At 40.1% G+C, this 27,340-nt stretch overlaps 1 protein-coding gene across 7 annotated transcripts in view; it reads left to right on the top strand.

The window, feature by feature from the left end:
- Positions 1-27,340, top strand: part of LOC144495938 (protein MTSS 1-like) — a 180,854-nt gene that overhangs the window by 148,084 nt on the left and 5,430 nt on the right. The window contains exons 7-14 of one of the 7 annotated variants that reach the window (XR_013498361.1): positions 9,203-9,360; positions 16,904-17,011; positions 17,297-17,394; positions 19,267-19,477; positions 21,959-22,078; positions 24,297-24,491; positions 26,048-26,221; positions 26,672-26,888. Coding sequence is in view for 5 of the 7 variants with exons in the window: in XM_078216806.1 (XP_078072932.1) it covers positions 9,203-9,360; positions 16,904-17,011; positions 17,297-17,394; positions 19,267-19,477; positions 21,959-22,078; positions 24,297-24,491; positions 26,048-26,221; positions 26,723-26,888 (1,230 nt within the window). In the remaining 2 variants the exon portion in view is untranslated. The remainder of the gene's footprint in view (positions 1-9,202; positions 9,361-16,903; positions 17,012-17,296; positions 17,395-19,266; positions 19,478-21,958; positions 22,079-24,296; positions 24,492-26,047; positions 26,222-26,671; positions 26,889-27,340) is intronic. The other 6 variants (XM_078216806.1, XM_078216807.1, XR_013498362.1 and 3 more) reach the window with 6 other exon arrangements.

A 27,340-nucleotide genomic window follows, 5' to 3' on the forward strand; every position in this document is an offset into this window, starting at 1 on the left:
AAGCTGTAAATTGTACAATATCATAGCTTAATCATATGTTCAAGTGTGCTTAGGTCCACTTCCATTTCCAAACCTTCACACCTTCCAAACTCACAACCTCTACCACCTAGAGGACAAAGGTAGCAGATGCATGGAAACAATACTAGCTGCAAACTTCCCTCCAAGTCTCAGAGCTTCCTGATTTGGAACTGTATCATTATCGCTGGGTCTAAATCTTGAAATTCCTTTCCTAACAGCACTCTGGGTTTTTGTACAACACACGGACTGCAGCGATTCAAGAAAGTAGCACACCACTACTTTCTCAAAGACAATTAGAGATTGGTAATAAATGCTTGCCTAGCCAGTGACACCCGCATCCCATGAACAAATGTCAAAAAAAAATTGTATTTAATTCCAACACAATCGTTTAGAGTTCTGCAGGGTTCCTTTCTAACACATTATAGAAATTCAGGTGCACCCTGCTCAGGATTTTGTAACTATTAATGTGTGCTTCTGAATTTTCAGTGTGCTTTCCTGACGAACAAAACTTTCAAAGAGTATAGTTACATGCCCATGTTCTCCAAATTCCTCAAACCACAATTTAAAGCAGTATAACATTAATTTTCTAACACAATTTTTTATTAAAATTTTTTTTTAAATGAAGTTAGAAAATTAGTTTAATTACCAAGGGCTTAATAAGCCACACTGAAGTCAAGTCCCTAGAAGTTATTATGCTAAGTCTTTGCAATGCCCTGGTTGTGGACACGTAGTGTTCTATCCACTTTTTGATTGGGTGATACAAAAAAGGCATAGAAACTGTCAAAATCTGATTCCAGGTGTAAAGGGGACAGGTTACGATTAAAGCTTGTGTTTTATAGTCTAGAAAAGTAAAACACAAACCCCAGCATTTAATTTCAAATGGTAAATAGGTCAACCCAAATTATTTCAAGCGACACCAAGGAAGTAGGACCAGAAAACAAAAAATGGGAATGAATGATAACATTTAGAACAAATATCAGGAAAACTACTTTAGTTGAGAAATGTTTGGAATAATCTACCAAGCACCATTATTTAAAGTATAATTAGTTACTGTGGCACAAAATTGAATGTGCTAGAGGGAAGAGTTTCAAAGTTCAATGGACAAAGTTCGTTTCACATCTGACTTTCATGCCAATTTCCCCTTGCCATTTTTTCCAAGGCACTAACCTTTCTTAGATACAGCTGTATTAGGTGCCAACCAGTGGCTTTTGTACTGTACCTTATCCGTTATTCATGCCTGACCTTGAGTCTCAGCAAGCTGTTTGGGACTTCACAGCCAACTCTGAACATGAGCATAAGAAATAGGAGCAGGAGTAGGCTATTCAGCCCTTTGAGCATGCTCTGCCATTTAGTGAGATCAAGACTGATCTTCTATTCAAACACCATTTTCTTGCACCATTCCCATACCCACTGATGTTTTTAAATCTACTCAATGACTGAGCCTTCGCAGCCCTCTGGAACAGAGAATTCCAATGATTTCTGACCCTCTGAGTGAAGAAATTTCTCCTCATCTCAATCCTAAATGGTTTGCCCCTTATTTTGAGACTCTGTTCCCTAGTTCTCAACTCCCCCCAGCCAACAGAAACAGCGTTCCTGCATTTACCCTGTCAAGGCCTGTAAGAATTTTGTATGCTTGAATGAGATCATCTCTATCTCATTCTTTTGAGAATAAAGGCCAAGTTCATTTAATCTTTCCTCTTTCAACAATCTCTCCATCCCGGGAATTAGTTTGGTGAACCTTCGTTGCACTCCCTCTATAGTCACTATGCCTTTCCTTGGGGACAGAGACCAAAACTGTGTACACTACTCCAGATGTGGTTTCACCAAGACTCTAACTTTATTCCTGTACTCAAATCCTCTTGTAATAAAGACCAACATACCATTTGCTGATTTAATTGCTTGCTGTATCTGCATTTAGTTTTCAGGAAGTCATGAACAAGGACACCCAAGTCCCTTTGAAGTACAACACTTCCTAGACCCCCTCAGTTTTAGGAATATTCTGTGTTTTTTTTACCAAAGTGAGGTAACCTTGCATTTCTCCACATTAACTTCTATCTGCCAAATTTTTTTCCCACTTACTTCGCCTCTCCAAATCCCCTTGAAGCATCTTGGCATCCTCCTCACAACTTCCATTTCCACCTATTTTTGTGTCAGCTGCAAACATGGAACTATTACATTTAAAGTTTATTTATTAATTACAAGTAGGCTTACATTCACACTGCAATGAAGTTGAAAACCCTCTAGTTGCCACACTTCGGGTACACTGAGGGAGAATTTAGCATAGCCAATGCACCTAGCCAGCACATCTTTGGATTGTGGGAGGAAATCCGAGCACCCAGAGGAAACCCACGCAGTCAGAGAATGCGCAAACTCCACACAGACAGTGACCCAAGCTGGGAATCGAACCCAGGTCCCTGGCGCTGTGAAGCAGCAGTGCAAACCACTATGCCACCATGCTCCCCTAATCCCCACATTCTAATTATTGATATAGATTGTGAACAGCTGGGACCTAAGCACTGATCCTTGTGGTACCCCACAAATAACAGCCTGCCAACTTGAAAATGATCTGTTTAGTCCTACTCTTTTCTGTCCATTACACAGTTCTCAATCCATGCCAGTATACTACTCCAATCCCATATGCTCCACTTTTGTTTACCAGCCTCTTGTGCAAAACCTTATTAAAAGCTTTATGAAAATCTAAATATACCATTTCCCTTATCTGTTTTGCTAGTAACATCCTCAAAACCTCCAAGTTTGTTAAAAATGATTTTCCTTTCATAAATCCATGTTAACTCTGTCCAATGCTACCATTATTTTCTAAGTGTCCTGTTTTCGTCTCCTTTATTCTAGCATTTTCCCTATGACTGATGTTAGGCTAACTGGTCTGTAGTTGCATGATTTCTCCTCTCTCCCACCTTTCTTAAATAGTGGAATTACAATTGCCACCTTCCAATCTACAGGAACCATTCCTGAGTGATATTTTGTTTACCTACATATACATTTCTCATAGAACTCTTAACACAGCAATATTGAGAACAGTTGTGATGCTTTTTCTGTCAGTGGGACTGAGATCAGCTAATTCCAAACAGACTGGTTGAAACTTTTTTCTATTTTGAATTTTGATGTAATTTCCATAAAATACTTGTGATATAATCTCACAAACCACAAGGACTTCAGACTTGGACAGAAGAGAAATTACATTTGAGTTTGCACGTTGTGTATATGCTGAAAAAGCTAGAAGGACTTGATTCAAAACTTTGATGTGAGTAGTGAATTCTACATATTCTGAGAGATGTTACAAAGTTGTTTGCTTAGTCTGTACTTGCCTTTCGTTATATTAGCATCCTATGTTATGAAAAATTGAGAAGCCAAATATTCTAGTAAAAGTGACACAGGAAAGATAATTCTACAATGCTTATAGTTCAAAACCATTGATGTTCATATCATTTAATGATCTATTTAATTAAAAAGTTATAATATGATCTAATGACTGTCTTTCAAAGCATTTAGAAGAGCATACTTTATTGATGACAGTAGAATTCTAACTTGTAGAAATCATTGCCCAATTTAAAAATGTCCTGATGAGTACTAGAATTGTTTAGTGTCCAACGTTTTAAACAAAAGATCTGCCAAGCATTAATAGTAGAATGAAGAGGAGTCTGCAGCTGTGATAACCTGAGGAAAGATTACATTTTGGGCAGGAATAGCATTAGGATGGAAAGTATTCTCATTAGCATCATAATCCTTTACAAATCTTCCTGCTTCTTCTGCCTGACAAATTTACTTTTCCAGTAGATAGCATACAATGCTACCAATCTTCTTTTGTTTTCAGCTCAGCCAATTCTGAAGTAAATGTAGTTTCACTATTTGTCATTCAAAAAAATTGTTTTGCCGCTATGACCAGGTTGAGTGGGCTTACTTTGAACCACTTCCACTTAGATTGGTTTTACGAGGCAAAGGGAGCTGAAACACCCCTGTACCTGCAGTTGATGTTTTCCTTTTTTTCTCCCAGCACACTTCCCACCCGCCAAAGTAAACGTCTGTGTAGTAGCCTTGTTCGTGGTTAATTGTTCCCACTGCACTATCTTAAATGTTCTGTGAGTGGATGTGCACTGAAGTATTATTGTATTGGTGATTGAATTTTAGAGGCACCATAATTTGTGACATTGGTTAAGCATGTTACTGATGTCTTGTCCTAGTTTATGACTATGCATTTACTTGAAACATTGGGTGTGCTTTTGGTGTTTCATAATGGATTATGGGTTGGGAAGGGAGCACAAGTTTGCATTTTTGAAAGCGTTGTAGTCTGGGCTATGATCAGTTTTAACATGCTTCCATTTCTCAATAAGAAATCAGAAGTTGGCTTCATCATATGAAAGCTGGTATTTATATAACTGAATGTATTAGACCTTTTACTGAAAAAGTCTAGGTCCATTATCCTTGCTCATTTGCTGAATGTCTAAGAATATTTGAATGCAAACAAGTGTTTTGTTTCCTGAAATGGTAAGGTATGTAGCACAAAATTGGACATTTATTTCTGCCAATGTAGGCTCTTTCAGATCGACTGAAATATGTTATCTAAATATTGTTTTATCACTTTTTTATACGTTGTAAAAAGGCTTCAGGGAGGGTCAGTAAAAGCATTATTTGATCCAATGTGGAAGCAAATAGTTGGTTGCAACATGCGTGAAATAGTTAAATCAAATAATTTTGGCTGTAGGGAAAACCAGAAAATCTGATGAAACATTTACATTGAACAAGGTTTGAGAATCAAATTTGTATCAGTCATTTGGTCATTAAGTTTCCATCTGCCTATGTATTTCACTTCTGAATAAAAAGCTTTTTGTTTTTTATTTGGAAGGGGTGGTGAACCTTGAATACCAAAATACATTTTATTTTACTTCAGTTACAGATATGCTGCAAATGTTTAAATTTTGTTGGGGTTCAAGTAAAGGAAAAGCTAGTCAAAGGCAAATGGCACCAATTAATTCAACTTTCTAGTGAGCAGTGTGTATTTACTTGGTCTGTAGTACTGTTCTAAAATGCTGTTTGTGGTCTACATAACAAAAAGAATTGTTCACAGCTATAAATTCAAAGAAGAAATGAGAAGGACCGAGTGCCTGATGGCACATCCAAAAACTCAACAGAGCAAGCAGGAATCTTGCAAAGCTCAAAATTGTAGAATATAAATTTATAAATTGAATTGTCTACATGCCCACAGGAAGGTGAGGGCAGAAATGGAGTGAGGTGGAGGATGAATGTGTGGCTGAGGGACTGGTGCAGGGGGCAGGGATACAGGTTCCTGGACCATTGGGATCTCTTTCGGGGCAGGTGTGACCTGTACACATAAAACGGGTGGCACTTGAATCCCAGGGAGACCAATATCCTGGCCGGAAGGTTGGCTAAGGCTACTGGGGAGAGTTTAAACTAGATAGGTTGGGGGGAGGGGATCGAGACGAGGAGTCTGGGAGCGAGGGAGTTAGCGCTCAAACAGAGAAGGGTTATAGACAGTGCAAGAGGGAGGATGGACGGGGGATAGAGAAGGGGAGAGCTCAGACCAAAGGATTGAGATGTGTTTACTTTAATGCCAGGAGTATAGTAAATAAAGGGGATGAGCTCAGAGCGTGGATCGATGCCTGGAAGTGTGATGTGGTGGCCAGTACGGAGACTTGGATGTCTCGGGGTCAGGACTGGATACTGCAGGTGCCGGGATTCAGATGTTTCAGGAAGGACAGGGAGGGAGGCAAAACAGGGGGTGGAGTGGCGCTGTTGATCAGGGATAGTGTCACAGCTGTAGAGAACGTGTATGCTGTGGAGGGATTGTCTACAGAGTTCGGAGTGGGAAGGGTTCGATCACTTTGCTGGGAGTTTTCTATAGGCTGCCCAATAGTAATAGGGAGGTGGAGGAGCAGATAGGGAAACAGATCCTGGAGAGATGCAGTAATAGCAGAGTTGTTGTGATGGGTGACTTTAATTTCCCAAACATAGATTGGAATATCCCTAGGGTAAGGGGATTGGATGGGGAGGAGTTCGTTAGGTGTGTTCAGGAGGGTTTCCTGACACAGCATGTGGACAAGCCTACAGGAGGAAAGGCTGTACTTGATCTGATACTGACCAATGAACCTGGACAGGTGTCAGATCTCTCAGTGGGAGAGCATCTTGGGGATAGCGATCATAACTCTATCTCCTTTATGCCTGCATTGGAAAAAGAGAGGATCAGGCAAGCTAGGAAAACATTTATATGGAGTAAGGGGAAATATGAAGACATAAGGCAGCAAATTAGAGGAGTAAATTGGAAGGAGGTATTCTCGGGGAAATGTACTGAAGAGAGGTGGCAGTTTTTCAAGGAATGTCTGTCTAGAGTTCGACAGGACAACGTTCCGAGCAGACAGGGAGGTGTTGGTAGGTTAAAGGAACCGTGGTGCACGAAAGTTGTGCGGGACCTAGTCGCGAAGAAAAGGAAAGCGTACAAAAGGTTCAAGGAGCTTGGCGAAGATAGGGATTTAGAAGAGTATACGGCTTGTAGGAAGGGACTAAAGAAGGAAATTAGGAGAGCCAGAAGGGGTCACGAGAAGGCCTTGGCAGGTAGGATTAAGGAGAACCCTAAGGCGTTCTATAAATATGTGAAAAGTAAAAGGATGAGATGTGAAGGAATAGGGCCTATAAAAGGTGAAAGCGGGAAAGTCTGTACGGAACCAGTAGAAATGGCAGAGGTGCTTAATGAGTATTTTGCCTCGGTTTTCACAGAGGAAAAGGACCTGGGTGGATGTACTGTGGGCTTGCGGTGGACTGAAAAGATTGAGTATGTGGACTTTAAGAAAGAGGTTATGCTGGAATCTTTGAATGGCATCAAGATAGATAAGTCGCCGGGTCCGGATGGGATGTACCCCAGGTTACTGTGGGAGGCGAGGGAAGAGATTGCAGAGCCTCTGGCGATGATCTTTGCGTCGTCGATGGAGACGGGAGAGGTGTTGGAGGATTGCGAATGTGGTTCCTATTTTCAAGAAGGGGAATAGGGATAGTCCAGGTAATTACCGACCGGCGAGTCTAACGTCAGTGGTTGGTAAGCTGATGGAGAAGATCCTGAGGGACAGGATTTATGAGCATTTAGAGAGGTTTAGTATGCTCAAGAATACTCAGCACGGCTTTGTCAAAGGCAGATCGTGCCTTACGAGCCTGGTGGAGTTCTTCGAAAATGTGACTAAACACATTGACGAAGGGAAAGCGGTAGATGTGGTTTATATGGATTTTAGCAAGGCGTTCGATAAGGTCCTCCGTGCAAGGCTTCTAGAAAAAGTGAGAGGACATGGGATCCTGCCCTGTGGATCCAGAACTGGCTTGTCCAAAGGAGGCAGAGAGTGCGTATAGATGGGTCTTTTTCTAAATGGAGGTCAGTCACCAGTGGTGTGCCCCAGGGATCTGTTCTGGGACCCTGGCTGTTTGTCATTTTCATAAATGACCTGGATGAGGAAGTGGAGGGATGGGTTGGTAAGTTTGCCGACGACACGAAGGTTGGTGGGGTTGTGGATAGTCTGGAGGGATGTCAGAAGTTACAGAGGGACATAGATAGGATGCAAGACTGGGCGGAGAAGTGGCAGATGGACTTCAACTCAGATAAATGTGTAGTGGTCCATTTTGGCAGGTCAAATGGGATGAAGGAGTACAGTATTAAGGGAAAGACTCTTAATACTGTAGGGGATCAGAAGGACCTTGGGGTCCGGGTCCATAGGACTCTAACACCGGCCCCGCAGGTGGAGGAGGTGGTTAAGAAGGCGTATGGTGTGCTGGCCTTTATCAATCAAGGGATTGAGTTTAGGAGTCCGGGGATAATGATGCAGCTATATAAGACCCTCATCAGACCCCACTTGGAGTACTGTGCTCAGTTCTGGTCGCCTCATTACAGGAAGGATGTGGAAATGATTGAAAGGTGCAGAGGAGATTTACAAGGATGTTGCCTGGATTGAGTGGCATGCCTTATGAGGATAGGCTGAGGGAGCTTGGTCTTTTCTCCTTGGAGAGATGTAGGATGAGAGGAGACCCCTAATAGAGGTATATAAGATGTTGAGAGGCATAGATCGGGTAGACTCTCAGAGGCTTTTTCCCAGGGTGGAAATGGCTGCTACAAGAGGACACAGGTTTAAGGTGCTGGGGGGTAGGTACAGGGGAAATGTTAGGGGGAAGCTTTTCTCACAGAGGGTGGTGGGCGAGTGGAATCGGCTGCCGTCAGTGGTGGTGGAGGCAAACTCAATAGGGACTTTTAAGAGACTCCTGGATGAGTACATGGGACTTAATAGGATGGAGGGTTATAGGTAGGTCTCGAAGGTAGGGATATGTTCGGCACAACTTGAGGCCGAAGGGCCTGTTTGTGCTGTAGTTTTTCTATGTTTCTAACAATATGAATATCAAGTTGTAAACAATTTTCACAAAATTACATGTACATCTTAGATTTTTCTTCTAATACCATATCTGAAATTTAAAGAAAAATTTGCCCTTTACAAAATCAAACTGCTAATTTTTAAACCACACCGAACAGGGAGGAATAAGAAACAAAATGCTGCAAATACTCAGCAGGTCGGACAGCATCTGTGGACAAGGAAATGGAGCTAAAGTTTCAGGCCAATGACTTTTCATCACAACTGGGAAAAGGTGGAATGGATTTTTAGCAAGTGGGGGGTGGTACAAGGACAAAAGGAAAAGTCTGTTTTTGGGTTAGTCTTGTGAGGTCAAAGGAAATGAATAGTGATAGGGCAAGAAAAGAAACAAAAGTTCCTAGAGCAAATGTGCTACTGTCTAAAAGTGAAAATAAAAGAAAACCTGAAACGGGCAAAGAAAATAGGGAGGGGGGAGCTAACAGGCAGAATTTGTTAATTCGGAAGGACCCAGATTTCATCCCAAATCTCTGATGGTTTAATTAAAATAAAATACTGCAGAGTCTAGAAATATGAAACAAAACCAGTAGCTATTAAAAATCCTCAAGTTTGTCAATGTGCAGAGAAAGAATAGACCAGGTAACGTTTCAGGTGTGGATCAAAACTATAATGGCTCTATTCCTGAAACAATCACCTGACCTGCTGAAGGTTCAGAGGATTCTTTGGTGTTAATATGTTAGGAGAGCAAAGAGAGGAAAAAAGTGAAGGCCATTAATTTACTTGCTTGAAATTGATAATTATTTCCATCTTTTCAGGAAAAGGAGACATTCAACCCCAGCTGGACAGTGCTTTGCAAGATGTAAATGATAAATATCTTCTACTAGAAGAGACAGAAAAACAAGCTGTCCGTAGAGCCCTCATTGAAGAACGCAGTCGCTTCTGTGCTTTTGTTTCCATGCTACGACCAGTGGTTGTAAGTTTGTTTCCTGCTCCACTTAATCAGAAAGGATGTTTTCTGAAATGCTTTAAACATTACAAAAATGAACTAGAGGGTCTGTTGCATTGGCCGGTTGGGTGAGGGATTCTTCATTTTACCCCAATACTTGGATTCTAAATCCATTCCTTATTTCTGTTGAAAACAAGACTATATTCGCCATTGTGCTATAGTTTTGTGCGTGCTTAATTCCTTTATAGGAGAACAAAACACTTGCATTTATATAGCACCATTCACAATCTTAGGATGTCCATTCGCACTTTATAGCAAATTAAATGTTTTTGAAGTTTTAATCACTTCTAATGTAGGAAAACACAAAGCTGATTTGCACACCGCACCCATGAGATACTATGAGACCAAATAATCTGTTTTAGTAATATTGGATGAGGGATAAATATTAGCCAGGACATGGAGACCTATCCTGTTCTTCACAACTGCCTTTGGGATATTTTGTACCCGCTTGAGAGAGCAAACTGGGCCTGGGTTTAACATTTTATCCAAATAATGACATCTCTGATAGTGCAGCACATTCTGAGTAATATACTGAGATGTCAATGTGGAACATGTGCTCAGGCTTCTGGCGCAGGCTTTGAATCCATGCCTTCTGACTAGGAGTCAGTGTTACTACAGAACTATGGCTGTAACTTGTTACAAAAATGAGAATAACAAAATGCAGTCTAACTGTTTTCTGTCATTCATACAAAGACTCAAATATTCATCACACCAGATTTTTAAAACTCCCTCAAGTTCTTTGTACCAACACCAAAAAATACTTTGTGTAACAGAAATGCTGGGTGGCTAGGTTAAAAAGTTGATAGCAGATAATTGAGTTTTTACTATACACTGTAATGGAGAAGACTTGATTTTCTCATCCCAGCACAATCATCAAAACAATGCTGTCAATTGCTGCTCCAAACTTTGAATAATCTTTTTCTTCCCACCTACTCCACTGACGTCAGTTATGCTGGCAAAATAACCTGATCTTCCATTTTAGAATCATAGAATTCCTACAGTGCAAAAACAGGCCATTCGGCCCATTGAGTCTGCACCGACTCTCAAAAGAACATCCCATCCAGACCGAAGCCCTGTAACCGCACATATTTACCCCACTAATCCCCTTAACCTACACATCTTGGGTCATTAAGGGACAATTTAGCATGGCCAATCCACCTAACCAGTACGACTTGCGGAGAGTGGGAGGAAATCAGAGTACCCCGAAGAAACCCACACAGACACGGAGAATGTGCAACTCCACACAGACAGTGACCTAAGGCCAGAATTTAACCTGGGTCCCTGGCGCTGTGAGATGGCAATGCTAACCACTGTGCTGTCCCATATTTCATGCACCTCTGAAACTCCAGCTGTGAAGCCTGCTCTAAACTCAGAGTCAGCCAGAAGTGCTCCCAATACCGATCACTCAGTTGGGAGTTGAAAGGTAAAGTGAGCTCAGCCCGAGCAGTGCAGAGCTTTCAGCTGAGAGGAAGACTTGAAAATCAGTATAGACTCTGCTTGCGTGCATCCGTTCGTGCAGAAGAAAATGCATTTAAACAAGCAGATCTTCAAGCCAAGATTAGTGCCACTGAAGCTGCAAATGGGATTGGTGGAAATGAGGGCACACCGTTAGCGATTGACTCTGTTCAAGGATGGGAGGATGGCCATGGCTTACATTTGAAGTGGCTTTGACTGACTCTCTTTATGCTGCCAGAGGCAGATGGGTGAGTCAGCTGCAAGGCAACAGATCAACTGTGCAGCACTAACTGCTCTTGCCAGCAGGATAAATGGAGGGGAATGCTGCTGAAAATTAGCACTGGCTTGTCCTTGCAGATGGTTGAAAAGATGGACAGTTGAAGTTTTACTGTAATCCCCGATGGTTGTTGTAATTTTACTAAATTTGCAGAAGGCAGAGTTGGGTGAATTATCACAATAGTGCGATGCATTATTTGAAATGTTCACTTGTGCCTCCCTTTTAGATCAGGTTTGCACTCAACAGCTACTGGTACATTTTTAAGAAAATAACTTGAATCTAAATAGCGCATGCAAAATTGGTATGTTTGTTATTGATTTAATTTTATTCAGTTCGGAGAAGTAATGAGCTAAAGCCATTCAGTGGAATATAACTGAATATACAGCATTACACATTATGCATTAAAGGATAAATTCCAAGTACACTCGTTCTATGCTTCTAAATCTTCATTCTAACTCTTTTAAACTCTAACAATGCTCTAATTCAATCTCATTAAGTTGATCTTTCTCTACACCCGAGCTGTGACTGTAACACTACATTCTGTACTCTCATTTCCTTCTCTATGAACAGTATGTTCTGTCTGTATAGCGTGCAAGAAACAGCACTTTTCACTATGTTAATACATGTGACAATAATAAATCAAATCAAGTAATTAAATTGAATATTCTTATTACAGAGCTGTTTCTCAGAGTGAAATGAACTCTTTTATATAGTTCAATACATTGTAAATACTAAGAGTTTACAATATTAGTCTTTTCTGCATTCCACTTGTCTATTCCCTCAAAAGATAAATTACACAAGATGCTTTACACAAATTCCTTGTCTTGTAAATCATAATAGAGCTTGAACTTTCTAACTTTATTTAGTCCCACCGGCAGGACTTTCTGGTCCCACTGACAGCGAACGCCCCCCCCCCCCTTCCCCCACAATGGGTCCCCAGCTTGAGGGGGGTGCATATCACAAGAATCCCTGTTGACAATGCTGGGGCCAGAAGATCCTGCCACTGGTTAATGACAGGCTGCCCACTCGTCATGAAACACTCCATGGTGGCTGCAGAAAATCCTGCCCATAATCTACTTTTAATTCAAACTGCTTAATATTGTCTGATAATTTAAATATTTTTTTAAAATGACATTTGATTAAAAATACTGGTTTAGTTATCAGGGTCAGAACTCAAGTGATTATTGATCATAGCACTAATTTTTAGGTATGTTTAAATTAACCACCGCAACCTATGGCAAGAGAATGGCTCCAATTCTTTATATTGACGTATGATGCAACCAAGTTATGAGAGAACCTAGCATTGAAGCTTGTGTTAAGAGGGAAGATTGGAGAAATATGGGCTAAACTTTTGAACCTTGAAAGAAGGCATCTGAGATAATCTTGGAGGTATGCAATGGTACAGAAAAAGTAATCTAGAAAATTTATGTTAATTAAATTGCAAGAATAAGACAAAGGGATGATTTTGAATTAGTACAGTGCAAATTCAGGATTGATATCTGGAAGCTGTTCACCTAAAGAATTATCAATACATGGCACCTACACTTCCAGATAGAATCCAGAAAGAAGCACCCTGAAATAATTTAAATAGCAATTGGATTCTGCCATGTAGAGGCTTTTGAGTTCTTCTAGATGGATAAACCGGGTGAATGGGTTTTCTCATTTATAATTATCTGAGCAATGTGGTGTGTCCCATTTCCCAGTTAAATGTAAAGTCAAACCAAGTAGCTTTTCAAATCAAATCATGTGGAACAGTAGCACTGGAGCTTCTGCAGTTTAATCATGAGACTGCAGTTCTTCAGTATTCATCATGACACCCACATATGGCATAAATATTAAAACCACCCACACAAATTATACCTACCATACATCAAAAATGTAATCTTGATAAACTGCCCTAAGCTTGACTTCATGGTTTATTTTCATTTGACTCTGTTGCTATTTCCTCCTGGTAACACACAGGCCAGGTGCTATTCATTTAACTTGCTGCGGCCATTTATTTTCCATGAGCTTTTGCTTGGTAAGTTGCTGTTAGGAAAGGATTGAAATGGCATCAGGGTCCTGTGAAGAGGGCAAACAATTGCATATCTCCTTGACCAATCTGATTGAAGAATTGTCAATGAACTGTGCTGAGCCTAAACCCAGAAGTGCAGGTTGGAATAATTCGATCTAAAATCAAATACAGAACAAGTAGTTGGAGAAGGTAAAGAAAGATTGGTTGAGAGAGAAAAAGAGACAAAGAAGTAGTAAAAGAAATTGTGAATTTAAATTTAAAAAAAAATATCCAACAACAATTAGAAGATAAAGGAATGGGACTTCATTTTCAGTGCCGGAGAGGTTGTATAAAGGTAAACAATGTGTCACTATTAAAAGGCTACTTCAACTGAAATAGGCAAATACTAACTACTTGTGGTGATTTTAGCCCATATCTGTGGCCCAGGTACAGGATTCCTTGAGCCTTAATCTTGGCCTACCTCACAGGTGTCCAAGTTTAAGTTATTGCCCGTTGTATGTACTTAATGCCCACTCCACCTGAGCTGGGCTCTGATGATGATTCCTTCAATTACAGCTGTTTCTACTTTTTGAAGTACCACAGTTTGGGAATTTTGTCCTATTTGATGTCCATGATGTTCCAAATGCATTCCTGTTGGAGCCTGTCAGACTTCCCTATGTTTATATTCCATTACAATAAACAGCAACCTTTCATTTGTCTTCCTAATCACACGCTGTACTTAAGGATTGACTTTTTGTGATTCGTATACTGGGACACCCATATCCTTCTGTACCATCGAGTTCTGAAATCTGTCGCCATTAAATGGTATGCTGCTTTTCTATTCTTTCTGCCAAAGTGGACAAGTTTATATTTACTCATGTTGTTCTCCATTTACTAAATGTTTCCCATTTGCTTAACCCGTCTATATCCCTTTGCAGACTCCACCTCCCTGTTGACAACTTACTTTCCTACTTATCTTGATATCATTGTTAAATTTAGTTACCATGCCTTCAGTCCCTACATCCTAGACATTAACATAGATTGTATGTAGTTGAGGCCCTGGCACTAATCCCTATGGTGCTCCACTAGTTACAGCTTGCCAACCTGAAAAAGACCCACTTATCCATATTCTCTGCTTCCTGTTAGCGAACCAATCCATTACAAATGCTAATATGTTGCCACCTACACTGTGTTCTTCACTTGTACAGTAATCGTTGATGTGTCAGGATCTACTGGTTTTGTCAATTTCCACAACAGAGGGTTTGTTGGCCAGTTGGTCCTGAGGCTTGACTATAGCTGTTGCATTTATGGTGGAAGGCAATCAAAGACACCCCTAAATTGTTCATTCTAGCACTCTTTGATAACTGTCCTGTCTCTCTATAGAGATTCCTTGTTTCCCTGTCAGTGCTGAGAACAAGTCCCTTGTAAGGGACGACTTTGCACAATCTTCAGGGCTTTATAAAAATTCCTCGTCATTCTGATTGGCATAGACTTAAAGCTGTCTGGCTTGTTTGACCCACCATGTCTTGCAACCTTCGCAGCTTCTTTTGAAAATTCCTTTTGCTCTCCTGGAGTGATTTCCTAGCAGCAGATGTATCTTTGTTTCCAGGCATGTTGCATATGCTGGATGTATCCCTATCAGTTCCTTAATTTTATAAAATTATCAGTGAACTGGTTTCCTTTTTTGTGTACCCAGATAATCATTCGCAGTTTCCAGAAGTATTGATTTGAAGGTTCACCATGCCACTTAAACAACAACATTTGGGTTTTTCTGAACCCGAATTGTTCACAGCACCCAGCAGATGCCAGTTTCTGCAAATTGAGCCTTTTTGGGGGTCTAGTGCATGTTGGCCATCTTTTTGGTGAGGCATTAAATTTCACCTTGGTGTGTTGCATCCTGTGGCTTATAGAGCATTCCACACACTCAACCTTGATGATCATAACATCTTTTATATTGCTCTGCTGGTTGATGACCAAGTCAACACCAAGCCAGTGTTTGGATCTTGGGTGAATCCAGGTGTTTTTGTACTCTGCCTTCTGTCTAAAAATGGTGTTGGTGATTGACCTATTCCGACGGGTGCAAAGATTCCATGTCATCGCTGTTGCATTTCCCCACAACTGATTACCCAGGACATCAACCCTCACCTGATAATCGGCTCTTAACCCTTACATTGAAGTACTCCATCATGAGGAGTTTGTCCTCCTGTGGACTATTTGCTATAGCTCTGTCCAGTTCCTCCTAGAATTTGCCCTTGATGTTCTCAGGACTATTCGTTGTTGACTTGTATGCACTGATGATTGCTGCATACTTATTTCACAAGAGGTAGGTGTAGAGTCATGAGACAATCGTTTATGTCCCTCGGACGATTATCCAAACTTATTGCAATGTCAGACTTGATAGCAAAGCCTGACATTGGCCCCTCATTCCTTGGCTTGTCTACCCTACCCAGAGGCATATGTAGCCTGCAGATAGCTCTGTTAGTTGGCCCTCCTCTGCTAGGTGGGATTTGCTGAAAGCAGCAATGTCAATATTGTTTTGCGATGGCTCCTTGCCAACAAGAACAAGCTGGTCAGGAGCTGCTGTCTTTATCAAGTAGTGTTGATACATTCTGAGAAGCTACATCCCATAGAGTCCCTTCAATGCAGAAGGAGGCCATTTGGCCCATTGAGTCCGCATCGACAACAATCCCACCTCGGTCCTATCTCCACAACGCCACATGTTTACCCTGCTAGTACCCCTAACACTCGGGCAGTTTAGCATGGCCAATCAACCTATCCTGCACATCTTTGGACTGTGGGAGGAAACCGGAGCACCCGGAGGAAACCCATGCAGATACAGGGCGACTGTGCAAACTCCACACACACACACACACACACACACACACACACACACACACACACACACACACACACACACACTGACTCAAGGCCAGAATTGAACTGGGGTCCCTGGCCCTGTGAGGCCGTACTGCTAACCACTGTGCCACTATTCCATCTATTTCTTTTTTGTCTCGCCCACAATATACCGTAATATGTTTGAGAACAGTAAAGGACTGCATTTCAGGATATAAGGGGAAGGAGTCGGTAAGATGTGCACATGATAAACCTGTGTGTGTGTGTATTAATTACACCATCCTGACTTTGAAATATATCACTTCTTTTACTGTCACTGGGTCAAAGTTATGGAACTCCCCCTCCAACTGCATCGTGGGTGTACGTACAACACATGGACTGCAGTGCTTCAGGAAGGCAGCTCACCATCACCTTCTCGAGGGCAATTAGGGATGGGCAATAAATGTTGGCCTCTACAGTGACTCCCACATCCCATGAATGAACAAAAAAAAATCTGCCTAATTCCCTGCCGAACTCAATTGTGGGAGCAGCATTGTCCCAAGGACTGCAGTAGTTCAAGGAAGAAACCAACTTAAGAGGGTAACATAAGAAATACAATAAAGCTAGACTTACTGGCATCACCCTCACTCTGAGAAAACTATATAAAATGAAGAATAAAAAGGATTATTGTAAAGTTGAATTTTGTTAAATATTGGTGCTAATTAGATTAATCTATTATTCCACGACCAATTTATGCAGGTATTAATATTAGTGAACAGCGTATCAACCATATGAAGCCACTATAGTCTAGGAATCACTGAAACATGAACTGGTGATAGTTTTCATTTGTTCAGTGATTCAGACTAGTGTTGGCATACTAAACAACATCATCATCTTTAGAAGTGATCCTATACAAATGTTTTTTTTTAATGCAAGTACTATGTGTCTCTCAGGAAGAAGAAATGTCAATGCTAGGAGAAGTAACTCATCTGCAGACTATTGCAGATGACCTGACTAACCTGACAATGGATCCTCACAAACTGCCGACAGCCAGTGAGCAGGTCAGTGAATCAGCAGCCCATGAAATGCTGAAGATTTGAAGTTCATTGTAATTGTGCTTTTACAAAATTTACTGAGAAGTCATGACTTGAGTGATTTACATAAATTCAGATGCTTCATGTGTCAGTTGCAAATCCTGTAATGATAATTTAGTGTATTTTGTCGATGTTCACAATGTTGAAATGAACAGGGTCAAATTGTAAGTTTGTCTCCTACATTGTAAAATGTATAACTATGATTTATCTCGCGAGCAATTTTTTATGTTGTCAATTTTATTTTTATTCCAGGTGATTATTGACCTGAAGGGCTCTGATTATAATTGGACATATCAAACCCCTCCATCTTCTCCAAGTACCACCATGTCCAGGAAGTCCAGTGTCTGCAGGTATGTGAACAGACTATGAATAGTTGTACCTGTGCCATGTGATTTTGGACAGTGCAGCTTAAGGGATTGTGTCAAGCTTTGATGCCTGACTTATGCCATATTGCAGTCAATTTGTACCTGCATTTTGTCCACAATTTGGCTTGTTTCCTTTGTGAAAGAGAGGCATGTCTCCTGTTTAAATGTTAAAAAAGTGTATTTACGTTTAATAGCTGCAACATTTCAAGAGCAATTCATATGTGTAAAAAATTTCGGTGCGTAGAAAGATAATTACAGTTGTTGATCAGAAATTAATGGGCAGTGTCCATCACACATTAGATCTATTTTTCTGTGGTATACACCAGCTCTTTAAAAGCCATCCACTTGGTCGTATTTCCCTATTAAATATTTATTTCTCACTTGTATGAAAAGTCAATTGAAAATTGTTATCATGAGATTTCCTGACTACTGTACAGAAGTAACATACTGCACTGTACTTTCCTGTTAGACATTTTATTAATCTTATAGAAATCATAGAAACCCTACAGTGCAGAAGGAGGCCATTCGGCCCATCGAGTCTGCACCGACCACAATCCCACCCAGGCCCTACCCCCACATATTTTACCCGCTAAATCTTGATTAATGTTTTAAATTAAGTTTCATCTCCTCTCATCTTGGGCTCTGAATTTCATGCAGACATGACACTTAATTTTCATTCTTAAAACTATTTAATTAAGGGAGAAACAACCTCAAGCTCCTTCATGAAGTTCAAATACTGAACATTCTGTTTAGAACCCATTCTGATTCATGTAGAATTCTTTATTTACTACTTGTTTCCTTTGGAGCAGATTGTATTTAGTTTTCTAAAAGCTAAGGAATTCATTTCAGTCCTATATGCAGTGTCTCTGAATTCAGAATTGTACAACTCTGAAAAACATTGGCTTGCTGAGTTGTAATATCAACTTATTGTAAACCTGATCCCCCTTACCCCTGAGTAAGAATCATTGTAAATATGTGATTCAAGACTTCATCTGCACAGAGCAATAAAACAATTATTCTGCACTGTAGGATTCTATGATTCAATGGCTTTGTTAGGTCGCTGATTTTTAACTTGAAATTTATAGTAAAACTAGCAATGTGATATTTAGCGAGTTTGAGTATGTGTTAGCATATTACAAAGTGTTTTGTCATTTTCTATGTTCCCAGATTTAATTTTTGTAGTTAACCTTCTCTCGGACCTGTTGAATATGGAAGTGTCCCATTGTAGCTTTTAAGTTCTATTGTTTTCTATCTAATAATATCCAAAATTTATACTTTGTGTTTTTAAATATAATCAGCGGATTGTAAAACTGCGGAATATTTGAACATCAAGCTCAAATAATTTTTTTATGCAAAGGGCCAAACATAAAGTATTTTATGTTTGCAGAGGAATAAATGTTTCCCAATGTGATAGTCTACCTTCCTATCCTGTGTCTGACTATGTTAATCACTGTTGGAAAAAGCTCCCATTCTTTGTGACGTATAGTAGCTGTTGGCATGCTGTGTTTGCATTCATGTCATAAATATTCACTCTTATTTTTGCTCCAAACAAGAGAAAAGTTGCAAGGTGTATTGCTGTCTTTAGTTTATTGGATACATTGCTAATTTGAACTCGCGTGGTTATATTGTCAAATAAATAATGTTGTAGGCTGAAGGAATCAGCTAGCATGTCAGGTGTATGAATGCCCAACAATTTGCTTTTTCTTTCTGCACCAATGGCACAGTTCCTGTTTATTTTACTTTCTTGATGTGTTTTTGTGGCTTAACAGTAATTGGCTGTTGCTTCTGATATGTGGAGCCTGAGTGTTTAATTGTACACGGTCTTCCCCTTCCTGTCCTCCCTTTTGTCTCTCTTAGCAGTCTGAACAGCGTTAACAGTAGTGACTCCAGATCCAGTGGATCCCATTCTCACTCACCCACTTCACACTATCGCTACCGCAGCTCCAACCAGCCCCAACAGGTTCCAATGAGGCTGTCCAGTGTATCATCCCATGACTCTGGCTTCATGTCCCAGGATGCATTCCAGTCAAAGTCCCCTTCCCCAATGCCACCTGAAGGAACCAACCAGGTATGTGAAATTGCATGGAGCGTCAACTCCCTGAGCTATGCAGTTTTTGGATATTTAAAAACCAACCATTACAGTCTATGTGAATGAAATGCTGTGAACTCGGTGAATCTTTGAGGGCATCCAGGATGAGTCATAATTATTTATGAATATTTTAGACTGATTTTTTTTTAAAAAAACAATGCATTTCTTAAACTTTAAAATGTAGTTAACAAAGGAAAACTTTAAAAAAACTATACCAGATAAAATTGTTTGTAGTTTAAAATCTGCAAATTTATCTGCACTCAAAGGATTAAAGATTGTCTTGTGCTTATTAGTTTTGTTTTAAATAGATGTTTCTAATGATTGTCAGAAAAAGAAAGGAGTTGTGCCATATGAACACACTCCAAATTTTATGGACATGCATGTGAATATTGTTCGTTCCTTACAATTATTAGTGGCAGTTATCAGCAGATCAACGAGGGCAGTCTAGGAAAATGGAACTTTTAATTATCTCAATCCTAAATGTTAAATATATAAGCTCAACAGTGGGATTCTAAAAAGAAATTTGATTGTTCTTAATTTCATCATCCCATTCTTATGTCTTGTTATCTTCGGTATAGATCTTGAACCATTGCCAATAACTGCTTCCAAACATTATTCAGTACAAGCGTATATCCATAAGTTTCCAGTTTATTAATTTAGTGGATGTAGTGTTCAGCTGTTGCACCCATTTGTACACTTCATCACATCTTTTGGATATTAAATGCCATTCAAGTTGTTAGCAATTTTAACTAATTGGCTTGCAAAGGTTCAGTGGTGGCAAAGGATTTGGCCTTTATATAAACTCCAAATTTAACACTCATCTGTATTAAGAGGTATGTTTTTTTAAATGCTAGAAACTTGTGTTACAATAAGATCCTGTCCGTTGTAATACTCTAATTTAGATTTTGATTGTCATAGGTGTCGGCCAGCATTTTCCGTGCAACCCATTGCATATTTTGCGGCAGAGGAGGCGGCCAGCCATTGGCTGAGGGCGGGATCTTTTGGTCCTTCCATTTTCAATGAGTTTCCCATTGAATGCATCCCTTCGCTGCCAGGAAATCTGCAGTGGAGTGCACCATCACATCCGGGAAATCGTCTTTATGTGAACGGCTGGCAAATTCTGGTCATAGTGTATATTGTACCTTTCACAACCTCTGGACACTCAAAAGCACTTTGAAGCTAATGAAGTGTTCACTGTTGTAATGTGGAAATCAGAGCAACCAATTGGTAATATGTTATACAGAGTCATGGTATAATGGGCATTGCCATCCATTGTGAAGTTCTTGTTTCCTTTTACTACTGTTTTGTCTCATTTTATTTCTCATATTATTGAGAGATATGTTCATACTGATGCCAGAGTGAAGCCAGATTTGGTGAAATTGAATTAAACACAAGAAATTCTGGGAAATATTCAGCAAATTGGGCAGTATCTTTGAAGAGAGAAATGGAGTTAACATTTCAGATTGATGACCTCTCTCCCAAGCTGGGATGAGTTAGAAGTATAACAGGTTTGACTCAAGTGAAAGGAAAGGGCAGGAGGAACAAGAGGGAAGGTCTGGTAGGTTGGAAGACAGGAGAGATTAAACAGTTAAAAACCCCCAATTGGTGGTGTCAGAAAGTGGTGATGGGACAGGTAAAGAAACAAAAGATGTGTCTAGAGGAGGTGTGAATGGTAGAATGATGAAGATCTTGCATCTAAAAGCAAAAATAAAAGAAAATAAGAGTAAAATCAAAATCTGTGAAGAAAAAGGAAACAAAATGGGACTCAGATTACAATCTTAAATTATTGAACTCAATGTTGATTCCAGAAGGCTGTAGGATGCTTAATCAAAAGATGAGGTGCTACCCCTCAAGTTTAAGTTGAGCTTTATTGGAACACTGCAGGATGCCAAGAAAAGAGGTCAGCCTGAGACAATTAAAATGATAGGCGACCAGAAGTTCGGGTCATGATTGCAGACTGAACGGATACCTTTGTAAGAGTGAAACCTATAGCCTGATCACTAATTTATAGTGGAGCTTCTTTTTACATGGTGATTACTATTGTTTAACCTTTTGTAGTGTGACATTACTTGCTTCTCACTTTGTATTCAATTGTTGGTTTAAGTAGAAGCAGAAATAGACATGCTAGGTATAATCGCCGCACTAATTATTTCCATTGCAAGCATACTGCTTTTCCCACTAACCAGACTCGTTAATCTAATCCCTTGTTAAGTAGAAACAGAATTCCTCAACAAAATTCCTCACCTTGAACCTTTGTGTTCTGTGCATTAGTATGAACATTTTTGCCTTTATTTCCTTGCAGTTATTTGATGGAGTAAATTGTTGTTGAAAGTGTTTTGTGGCAAGTTGGCCCTAACGCAGTGCTTTTCTTCTCTGCTTCTTTTGCTTTTCTTCTTCCATTTCTTCCCTCCCCACCTCTTTCGCCTCTTTTCCCCCATCCACCATATTGGTGTGCTGCAGAATTCGTCAAGCTCAGCCTCCTCTGAAGCATCTGAAACGTGCCAATCAGTGAGTGAGTGCAGTTCACCCACTTCCGTAAGCTCGGGTTCTACCATGGGAGCCTGGGCATCAACAGAAAAGGTGATAAATCTTGCTTGCTCTGACCACCTCCCAGTGTGTGAATCTACAAAATGAGGACACTTGTTCAGATTACTAGTATCCTAGGCACTTGCATCTTTTAAAAAATATGGATCCCCATGAAATTTATGTTTATGGATTGTTGATGAAGAGTTATTTGTAATAAAACTGGAGTGTTCTGAAATCACACACTGCTAAGGACTCTGTTAAATAAAACCCTCACTGATGTGGCATTGAACCATATAGGCCTAGGTTGGATCCACTAGTTGGGATTGTGATGGGATGCAGTTCAATAGTTTCATGCCATTGATCAAGGGAGGTGTGTGTGTGTGTGTGTGTGTGTGCTCAGCAAGATTGGGATCAATTGTTTCTGTGATTTTTTTTTCCCCTTCCATGCAAATAAAAGTTGCTGGCACATGTTGAAACTCTCAGTAATAAATCTTTGGTTGAGATACCAGAGGGTCATCAAGTTCTTATGAAGATGTGACTAGTGCGGTTGACGGAGGGGAACCGGTGGATGCGGTGTTTTTGGATTTCCAAAAGGCGTTTGATAAGGTGCCTCACAAAAGCTTGCTGAAGAAGATTGGGTCACACGGAGTTGGGGGTAGGGTGTTAGCGTGGATTGGGGATTGGCTATCCGACAGGAAGCAGAGAGTCGGAATAAATGGGTGCTTTTCTGGTCGACATGGTAACTAGTGGTGTGCCGCAGGGATCGGTACTGGGGCCTCAACTATTTACCATTTATATAGACGATCTGGAGGAGGGGACTGAGTGTAGGGTAACAAAGTTTGCAGACGACACAAAGATAAGTGGAAAAGTGAATCGTGTGGAGGGCGTAGAAGGTCTGCAGAGAGATTTGGACAGGCTGAGTGAGTGGGCCAGGCTGAGGATCTGGCAGATGGAGTATAACCTTAACAAATGCGAGGTTATTCACTTTGGAAGAAATAATAGCAAATTGGATTATTATCTAAATGGAAAGAAATTACAACATGCTGCTGTGCAGAGGGACCTGGGGGTCCTTGTGCATGAGACGCAAAAACCCAGTCTGCAAGTGCAACAGGTGATCAAGAAGGCAAATGGGATGTTGGCCTATATCGCAAGGGGGATAGAATATAAAAGCAGAGATGTCTTGCTGCATCTGTACAGGGCATTGGTGAGGCCGCAGCTGGAATACTGTGTGCAGTATTGGTCCCCTTATTTGCGGAAGGATATATTGGCCTTGGAGGGAGTGCAGAGAAGGTTCACCAGGTTGATACCAGAGATGAGGGGTGTTGATTATGAGGAGAGACTGAGCAGATTGGGTTTGTTTTCGTTGGAATTTAGAAGGCTGAGGGGGGATCTTATAGAGACCTATAAGATAATGAAGGAGCTGGATAGGGTAGAGATGGAGAGATTCTTTCCACTTAGAAAGGAAGCTAGAACTAGAGGGCACAGCCTCAAAATAAAGGGGGGTCAGTTTAGGACAGAGTTGAGGAGGAACTTCTTCTCTCAGAGGGTGGTGAATTTCTGGAATTCTCGGCCCACTGAAGTGGTGGAGGCTACCTCGTTGAATATGTTTAAATCACGGATAGATGGATTCCTGATCGGTAAGGGAATTAGGGGTTATGGGGATCAGGCGGGTAAGTGAGACTGATCCACTTCAGATCAGCCATGATCTTATTGAATGGCGGGGCAGGCTCGAGGGGCTAGATGGCATACTCCTGCTCCTATTTCTTATGTTCTTATGTTCTAAGCAAGCGTACCCCAACAAAGGACTAGAGTTTTTAGGAGAGGATGGGCGGAAGAACTGGATTGAAAAACACCAACTGCTAACTTGTAATTGTGTAAACCTAAACTAAAGTGGGGGGCATGTTTGCATCTTTAACTTAACAATGGAAAGCCCCTACTGTAAAAGAATACCTGAGCACAATACCTTTAGCTTGGTAATGGCAAACTATAAAAATGCTTTTATAATATTTGTAGTTATATGAAGGTCATGAATTTTCTTAATAAAAATACTCATATTTCTGAACCTTTGCTTTAAATTGAATGCTTACTTGAAGTATAAGAATAATTCCTGAGAGCTTGTTTCGGACTGAATATTTGTAATTGTGAAGATTGTTCCCAATTCATCGATATTTCTCCCATTGACTTTGTGTTTTGGTTATTGTGACATACTTCATAATCATTTTATCCCATTTTGTGTGTTTTTGTTTTGTTTTGCTTTTCTGTTTATTTGCAGTTGACAAATGGGTTTGATCACTTCAGTTCATCTAGTGAACCATACCTTGCCTCAGTTGAGACACGCTTTCTCCCACATTTTCAGTCCTCTTCCCGACCCTGTTCCAGACCTTGTTCAGCCGCTCTCCCAGCTTATCCTCATTATTATACCATTGGGCCTGGCATGTTTCCATCTTCCAAGGTTCCTAGCTGGAAGGTTTGTGCTTTTCATTTTCTTTAACTTTTGAAAAAGTATGTTTCCTAGCACAGCTTTCTCCTGTTTTTGAAAACATAATGACAAGTTTTAACAATGTATGACCATTTGTAATCTTTTTCAAATAAACTGGAGATAAATCAGTAAAGGTAAATGGCAGTATTTACAGTTAATCTAGATTGCTGCTTGGATTACAGTTTATTACATTTGTAAAGCCATGACAGTATGGCACTGTGATGACACACGCATCCACCAAAATCTTACATTTCTATCATGCCTAATCAGGTCCTCAAGATGTTGCTTCACATTGGAGTAGGCCATTCGACCTTTCATGCTTGCTCTACCATTCAATAAGAATTATGGCTGATTTGACTCTGGTCTCAACTCCACCATTGACTCCATTGTCTATCTAAAATCTAACTCCAACTCCACTACTTTCTGAAGAAACTTTCTCAGACTCTCAATCCTCTGAGCGGGAAAAAAAATTCCCTCATCTCGAACTAAAAAGGGAAACCTCTTGTGCTTAAAACTATGTCCCCTAATTTTAGTATCATCCACAAGAGGAAACAGCCTCCCTGTATCCACCCTGTCTAGTCCCGTCAGGATCTTGTGTCTCAATAAGATCGTACCTCATTCCCCAAAACCATATGTATACAGGTCCAACTTGTTCAACCTTCTTTCATAAGATAAGTCATTCATCCAAAGAATGATTCAAACCTCCTTTTAACTGCTTCTAACACAAGTAAATCCTTTTTTTAAATACGGAGACAAACTGTGCATAGTTCTCCAGGTTTGGTCTTGCCAAGGCCCTGCACAGTTGCAAAAAAAAATCCTACATTTATATTCCATTTCATTTGCAATAAAGAGCAACATTCCACTTGCTTTCCTAATCACTTGCTGTATCTGCTTTCTAACGTTTTGTGATGTCATGTAACAGGACACCCAGATCCCTCCTTTTTAGCAAAAATAGTACTACTGTGCTGAAGCAGTTGTATATTCAAGTAATTTCTTTAAATTGTAGCTGCTCCTATCCTTCTCCGTCTTCTCCATTTGCCCATCCTTCCTCCTTTGACTAAGCTTTTGGCCAAGTGCCCTAATATCATTTTATATTACTTGGTGTCAATTTTTTTTTAACATCTTCCAAGTAATAACATCTTATTACTTGGAAGATGTGATTATAAATACAAGTTTATGTCACTATCAAAGTATTTGGGATGTGTGCACGCACAGTTTTTACACTTTTTCTTGCATAATTCCATTAAATTATCGTCACCTTTTCCTGCATTCTCTACCTTCTGTCCTGGCCTAGTATCCAAGAAACAATTCCTTGTCTTAGAATGCAATTTGTTTCCAGGCTGCCAAATCCATTTGGCTGAACGAGTGAAGGTAGCCTGCTTTTATTTATATGCACACAAAGCCTCGTGGAGATGCATCTGTTTGACTTCTCTATCACTCGAGGGTGCAATGCTTTGGAGCTTTTGATTTGCTATACATATAAAAGTAGAAAAAATGCAGATATTTATTTACATGTTTAAGTACTATTACTGTATTTTAATTAGGACTGGGCCAGACCAGGTCCCTACGATCAGCCAGGAGTAAATACCTTACCAAGGCGTAAAGATTCAGAGCAGCGACGAGATGCTGAAGCTAAAACTCCAGTATCTATTGGCCAGAATGTGCAAATAGAGGAGACACAGAGAGCTAGAAGTATGACTGTCTCTACTACAGCAAGGGTAATAACTATTATACTGTCAATTTAATATTAATTTTGTGCTAATTATTGGAGCACAATAATGTGCTGCAATAACGAGCACATTACTTAGGTTAAGCATTTAAAGGGAAATGTATTTGCAGACTCCCATTCAAGGATGGAATGCATATGTCCTGTTAACATTGAAATATTTGTAGTTGTTGGCTTTATAGAATAGACATGGTTAATGCTGGAAATGATTTTACATTATACTGTGAATCATTTCATAAACTTTACAGCAGATTCAATTTGGAAGTTTATTTTAAGCAGTTTAATTTTGATACTTATTTTGATGGGGCAGCAATTAATTTCATGTCCGAAAAGGGTGAATTCATGAACAGATTATTTCTAGGATGGACTGAGAAGAAGCCTCAGGATGTCAGTTTTAGTCAATATGAGAAACTAAGCTATTATTTTGCTAATCTTGATTTAGATCATAGCTGTGTGGTGCAGTCATAACTTACAATGGATTGCGTGTATTTAGCAGCAGGGAGAGGAGGCAGAAACCCATGAAGAACTGGCATTGGCCCTCAGCAGAGGACTTCAACTGGATACTCAGAGGAGCAGTAGGGATTCCTTACAATGCTCCAGTGGATACAGCACACAGACAACCACACCATGCTGCTCTGAGGACACAATCCCTTCACAAGGTAAATGTGACTATGCTTCTTATAACATATTTTGTGATTCAACTGTTAAGGACCAGATCAGAAACTCCAAGGTATTTTATGAAGTCGGCCTAGACCATAACTTTTGCATTTGAGTTTGGCATTAGGATAAACATAAGGTGTTTCACTTTAGGTATGAATCAGTTGACCCAGTTGGAAGCTTTTATCAAAATAAACTTTATTTAAGAACTCAGTTAGAATATAACAGAAAGATTTAGCATAACTTTATCCAATTAAAATACTTAGACATTATAAAGGATCATTCTTAACAGCTAGCTATCCCTTGTTCCAATTTAGCACTATCCACCCCAGACATAAATCCATTCTTTAGAACTAGTTAGCGCAGAAACCAAAGATGCTTACGTCGGTGCTAGATTTCCAGGTTTTTGACATTTCTGGAGTGTGATCCAGACAGATGCTTGTCTTCTAATTCT

The sequence above is a fragment of the Mustelus asterias genome, chromosome 7 (assembly GCF_964213995.1).
Source record: "Mustelus asterias chromosome 7, sMusAst1.hap1.1, whole genome shotgun sequence".
NCBI lineage: Eukaryota > Metazoa > Chordata > Chondrichthyes > Carcharhiniformes > Triakidae > Mustelus > Mustelus asterias.